The sequence below is a fragment of the Nanorana parkeri genome, unplaced genomic scaffold (genome assembly GCF_000935625.1).
Source record: "Nanorana parkeri isolate BGI_ZX_2015 unplaced genomic scaffold, ASM93562v1 scaffold71, whole genome shotgun sequence".
Classification (NCBI taxonomy): Eukaryota; Metazoa; Chordata; class Amphibia; order Anura; family Dicroglossidae; genus Nanorana; species Nanorana parkeri.
This window is the reverse complement of record NW_017306339.1, coordinates 1,593,479-1,599,587: the sequence shown is the minus strand read 5'-3', so window position 1 is coordinate 1,599,587 and position 6,109 is coordinate 1,593,479. Positions and strand designations below refer to the sequence as shown.

The 6,109-nt window shown below is 42.5% G+C and overlaps 1 protein-coding gene across 1 annotated transcript in view; it reads right to left on the bottom strand.

The window, feature by feature from the left end:
* LOC108804748 (protein-lysine methyltransferase METTL21C-like) overlaps window positions 1-5,863 on the bottom strand; it is an 11,414-nt gene extending 5,551 nt beyond the window's left edge. Inside the window, exons 1-2 of the mRNA XM_018576618.1 lie at window positions 5,640-5,863; window positions 1,280-1,434 (exon numbers count right to left, since the gene is read on the bottom strand). Of these exons, the coding sequence (XP_018432120.1) occupies window positions 1,280-1,434; window positions 5,640-5,802 (318 nt within the window). The 5' untranslated portion in view covers window positions 5,803-5,863. The remainder of the gene's footprint in view (window positions 1-1,279; window positions 1,435-5,639) is intronic.
* Between the last annotated feature and the right edge of the window lie 246 nt (window positions 5,864-6,109).

The following is a 6,109-nucleotide window of genomic DNA, read 5'->3' as shown; positions in this document are numbered from 1 at the left end:
GATGCGGTGCACATAGCACTTGGTCCTGTGCAAATCTGTGCAGTGGTTTACAAATAACATAACATTTCTTTTGTGTTTGAGCTTGGCTGTTGCTCCACCCCAGACTAGAGCCCAATTAATGGGTGTTCCTATGGAGGAACTACAGCACAGATGCAAGCTTTCCCTCCCTATTCTAACATCTGCCGGTTGGACCCTATGTCTCCTCTGCTCTATTTTTCTGCTTTGTACACCAAAAGAAAGTCTAAGCCCAGCCTTGACTGCCACCCTTCAACTATTCTGTGAAAAAGACTAGAGTAGTAGCTGCTGGTTTCTGTTGTGAAGGACGACACACTGGAGACAAGCGCCGTCATTCACCAAAACACAAACCCAGACCAACACACTGTGGTTTCTCTCTCCAGAATAGCAGGTGGGCAGGTCTGGGCTCAGATGAACGAGAGAGACTAGTGTAGTAGCTCATATGTATTGCTGTGGGTTTCTATTTTTGTAAATGATGGCGCTTGTCTCCGTGCACCACCATTCTCAACAACACAAGTCGACAGCTTAGTAGCTGGAGTCTCCCTCCAACTCTGTAGTTGAACTAATCTGGCTCGTCTGTGCATCCTGTATCCTGTCACCACAGCCCCATTGATTCCCTCTACTGTATGTTCTCTCCTGGAATGTTTCAGAAAAGATGGGGAATGGAATTGTGCAGGCTCTGTGTGCTCTGTGGCTGTCACGCCTTCTCTCCTCTGCGTGCCATGCCCCCTCTCCCCTATGTTCCTGTCAGTCAGACCACATTATACTGTAGATTCATCTATTTGTGAGCAGCATGGATCTTAACAGAACCAAGTGCTATGTGCACTGGGTCTGCTGGGGGATTCAACAAGGATTTAATGGGTGACTTACATGAAATCCCTGTTGAATCCCCGAGGAGACACAGTTTTAAAAGTAGAAAGCAGCCGGGTTGTCCAAAACAAGTACTTTGCATCTCCCATCTTTCAAGTAAAAAGTAGAATGTAAACAGAGGCATCTTAATGGATGCTACGGGTAACAGCTTCACTTTCCAACCTTACATCATGTAGTACTTGACATCTGACCTTCACCTCCTTGAATAAAATCAGCGTCTACAGAATTCATGAGCAGAGCATTCAATAAACTTATACAAAGGGTTGTGTTGGACAATTTATATAGTTTTTACATACGTCCCAATATATGCTAAATACATACATAAACATTCATGAAGCAAAATGAATAAACACTGCATAAGTGGTGGTAATCACAAAATAAAAAGTGTACTCACTCCGGGCCAAATCACTCCTGCGTAACCTTCAAAGGACTCCTGGATAATAATTTCGTACCCTGCATACCAGAGGTGCTCTTTCCCAAAACAGGAATAGACAGTAGGAGCCCATGCCTTGAAGGGTTGGATACATGGTTTGAGGTCACATGTGAACTCTAAAACAAAAACACATTGGGGAAATCAGTATAGCATTTGTGTCACTTTTCTGGCGTTATTGCTGTCTATGGATGTCCTGCCGCAATACAAGAAAGCAGTGCAACAGTTCTAATGCTACTGTGCAACAAATTCAGGTAGTTCTAATAGCGGCACTTTTCCATTTTGTTGCATTAGTTTCAACAAATTTGAATTGAAATACTGTCGTTTCAGGGATAAGGAGCCTGGCAGGAAAAAGAATCAATGTCATTCATTCTTGAGTAATGTGTGTCAGGAGTGAAGAGTTTATCCCCCCGTGTTGGTTGCTAGGATGCTGGCAGCCCCAATGCTGCGGGCGTCCTAACAACCAGTGACACTCGGCCACACACCGTCATTGGCTGCTGGAAAGGGGCTGCCAGTGTCCTAGCAAATAATCAGGCTCAGCTGCACAACATTATAGGTTGACAAAGTGGAACTACAACCTTCTATCCTTACAGCCAAGGAAGGTGCCATCTTAACCACTTTTTGGATTGCAGTCGCCATGGCACTGCACATGCAATCAGCTATGACACCTGCCGTTTAAAGGCTTGAAAGCTCAGTTGAGAGCTGAAATAAGCACACGGGCAACCATGGCAGTTGGTATGCTTTTAAAGTTACTGTTTTGAGAGACATTTCACTGGTGGGTACAGCTCTTCTTTAAGATACTAGAGGCCCATAGGCAGGTAGTGTCCTAGCAACCATTTATGCATGGCCACACAACATAATTGGTTGATAGGATGAATGTGGCCCCAAGGTTTTGTCGGCAAACAGTGAAACTTGGCCATATTGCGTTCTTCAGACCTGCGCACATGACAGGCCTTACAATAAATTCATGTACAACGCTAGTTCCAAAAAAGTCGGGACACTTTTTTGTGTAAAATCGAAACAATAAAGAATGCAATTATTTGCAAATCTGACAAACCCATATTTTATTCACGATAGAAGATATAATACATACATATCAAATGTTTAAACTGAGAAACTTTGCTATTTTAAGAAAAAAAATAAGGTAATTTTGAATTTGATGGCAGCAACACTTCTGAAAAGTTGGGACAGGACCATGTTTGTCACAGTGTTTGCATCTCCTCTTCAGATTGTTTGATTCTTTTAATGCTATTATGTACTGTAGATGATTATATATTTCAGGTCTTTGCAATTTTACGTTGAGGAACATTATTCTGAAATTGTTTGACCATTTTTAGATGCAACTTCTTACAGATTGGTGAGCCTCTGCCCGTCTTTACTTTGAGACACTCTGGGGGGGATTTATCAAAACTGGAGCAGACAAAATCTGCAGCAGCTGGGCATGACAACCAATCAGCTTCTCTCTTCAGTTTGTTCAGTAAAGATTTGAAAATGAAAAATAGAAGCTGATTGGTTGCCATGCACCAATGATTGGTTGCCAGCTGCTCCAGTTTTGATAAATTCCCCTCTCTGACTCTCAGATGCACTTTTTATACCCAATCATGTCACTCAGCTGTTGCCAATTAACCTAATTAGTTGCAAAATGTTCTTCCAGCTCTTCCTTGTTAGTACCACTTACTTTGCCAGCTTTTTGTTGGCCTGTCCCAACTTTTTGTTACCTTATTTTTTTTCTCAAAATGGTCCATTTTCCCAGTTTAAAGATTTGATATGTTTTCTATTTTCAATTGTGAATAAAATCTGGGTTTATGAGATTTGCAAATCATTGTATTCTGTTTTTATAAAGATTTTACACAGCGTAACAACTTTTTTAGAATTGGGGTTGTAGATGTCTCTGACATGTATATGAATTGTTTGCATTCACCAACATGTGTTGTCACACATAGACTCAAAACGGCGCTCACAGCATCACAGAGAGACTGGTGACAGTGCTTACAATTTTATGTATAGACTGAAGACAGCACTCACATTTGTACTACCAAGGAAACTGTACATTCTTAAAACACACATATCACAGTTTCAAATATTTAATCAATGATTCCAGGCACAGGAAATGACCATTATTGTGTGCATGAGTCTCCAATTATCCAAAGAGGTAAAAAATCAGCATCTGAAAAGACTGCAAATAAAACTTCATTTCATTTTTTTGCACAAAAGATCGGCAAACAAATTCTGCGGTATCTATCTTACAGTATGTGTATGGGTAGTGTGTGGGCAGTAACACCTGGAAGGAGATGCTTGGAGAGGAAATGCTCAGGTGTCGGAATGGGAGCATTGGCATTCAGTGTGATCCCTACGATCCCTGTTCCAACAGTGGAGAATCAATCCCTCTTCTTTTGGATCTCTAGTACAGCATAGGCTTAAAGAGACACTAAACTCAGGCGTTAAATCCTAGAAAAGCATTCAAGTACCTAAAGGGCCGGTGCACACCTAGGCGACACGCCACCGCGCTGCAATCGAGCACGGTCAAGTATTGCCCAGGTGTGCACCGATCGCGCTGTGGGTGCCATTATTTACAAATGGCACCCAAGTTGCGCCGGGCAGATTCCTGCCGTGATTCCGCCCGTGCTTCCGAACACAATTACCTTTTTTCTGCTATATACGACGAGTGGCTGTTTTATCGTGGAATATAATGGCACCCACAGCGCGATCGGTGCACCTGGGCAACTGCTGACCGCGCGGCAATCGTGCACGGTGGGTTGTCGCCTAGGTGTGCACTGCCCCTCATTATTAACAAAAATATAGCCTTTGTGCATCAGTCAGCTTTGAAGCCTCAAATCATCTCTGAATTGGTGCTGACACTGTCCTTCCTCCTGGAGGGTGGCTACTTTTGTTCTCCATGGTCCCTGTGTGTGTTGTAAAGTAGTCACTGCTCCAAGCTCACTCCCGTGATGGACAATAACTTAACTACAAATTAGTAAACTAAAGGTGAGATTGTAGTCCATCACAGGAGAGAGCTTGGAGAGGTGGCTACTATACAACACACACAGGGGTCATGGGGAACAAAAGTAGCCACCCTCCAGAAGAAAGGACAGAGTCAGCACCAAATCAGAGATGATTGGAGGATCTACAGCCGAGTGATACACAAATAAGATACATTTTTATTAATAGTTAAGGTACCTGAAAGCATTTTAAGGTTTAACTCCTGAGTTTAGTGTCACTATAAGAAAGCCATCCATTATAGTATACAGTTTATTTCTCTGGCCACATCAGAGTAGTTATAAACTATTTCAATCTGAGCCTCACTTTTGCCAAGTACTATAGTAATGACACCCATTATCAAATATGGCCAGTGATGTGTTGTATTGAAGGATGTGGCCAATATGTGAAATAATGTATATTGATATTATTGACATCAAGAAAGCTTTCAGGCGTATCTCTGGATCAACAACCACAACATGTAAATATTGTCAGTGATGAGACAAAACAGCCCTGCAATATATTTATTATCCCATACTATGATCATCATTCAGGTATATATATTATCCCATACTATGATCATCATTCAGGCATATATATTATCCCATACTATGATCATCATTCAGGTATATATATTATCCCATACTATAATCATCATTCAGGCATATATATTCTCCAATACTATGATCGTCAGTCAGGCATATATATTATCCCATACTATAATCATCATTCAGGCATATTATTCCATACTAAGTGCTGTTCTAGGGTTGTAAGTATCGCATCTACAGGTAGTCAGACGTATGTAAACGTTATATAACACAATGCTCCAGCAATGTCTGCCTCTGAGAAGCTTCATATTATCATATATCCTGTATATTCCCAAATGAGATTCCAGCATACATGTAAGACATAAAATAAGGCATATGCTTAGACGCAAGTCAGATATACAGATGAGTGATGTGTGTGGGCTGTAGCCCGATCTCTATATACAGAGTGAGATGACAGATGATCAGGGATCGGGATCCGGTTTTGCATGCTCTGGTGGGAACAGCTCACTCGCACATGGAAGTAAATGAGTAAGATATAAATACAGATGAGTGATCTGTAGGCCGATCTCTATACAGAGATGATCAGGGATTGGGATCTGGTTTTGCATGCTCTGGTGGGATCAGCTCACTCTTACATGGAAGTAAATGTGTAAGATATAAATACAGATGAGTGATCTGTCCGGTCTGTAGCCTGATCTCTATTCAGAGATGACAGATGACACGATCAGGGTCCCTTGTTCAGGGATTGGGCTCCCTCATACATCGCTATTTGTGCGCTGTCAATGACACATAGAGCGTACCTTCCTTGTCGTCCCCCAGTTGAGGGGTCTGTAGATGTTGGGGTTCGGATCTTCCCTCCTGATCACCCACAGTTTCATCAGATCCCTCCCAGCTGTCTTCCTCCTCTGCAGCGGAGAGCACAGGCTGCACACAGGACAGACACTCCAGACGCTCAGCATCCATAGCAGGTGCCCTGAACACAGGGGAGAAGACACAGCAGCAATGATCACACACTGGACCTCACCATCCTCTAAGGCTCTCCTGACAGCCTGGGGAGGTGTTGGGAAGATTGCAGATGAGTGGTGTGGCTGTAATTGCAGTGTGTGTGTGTGTGCCCTGATTATGCATCTGTTACACGTCTAGGACAGAGACACAAAGCCTTTCTGCTGGCACATTCACTGCTGGGAGTAACCCAATACTTGGATTTATGATGCAATGATGATAATCCTATACCTAGCAGGATTTTACCACCTTATGATCATGGTGAATG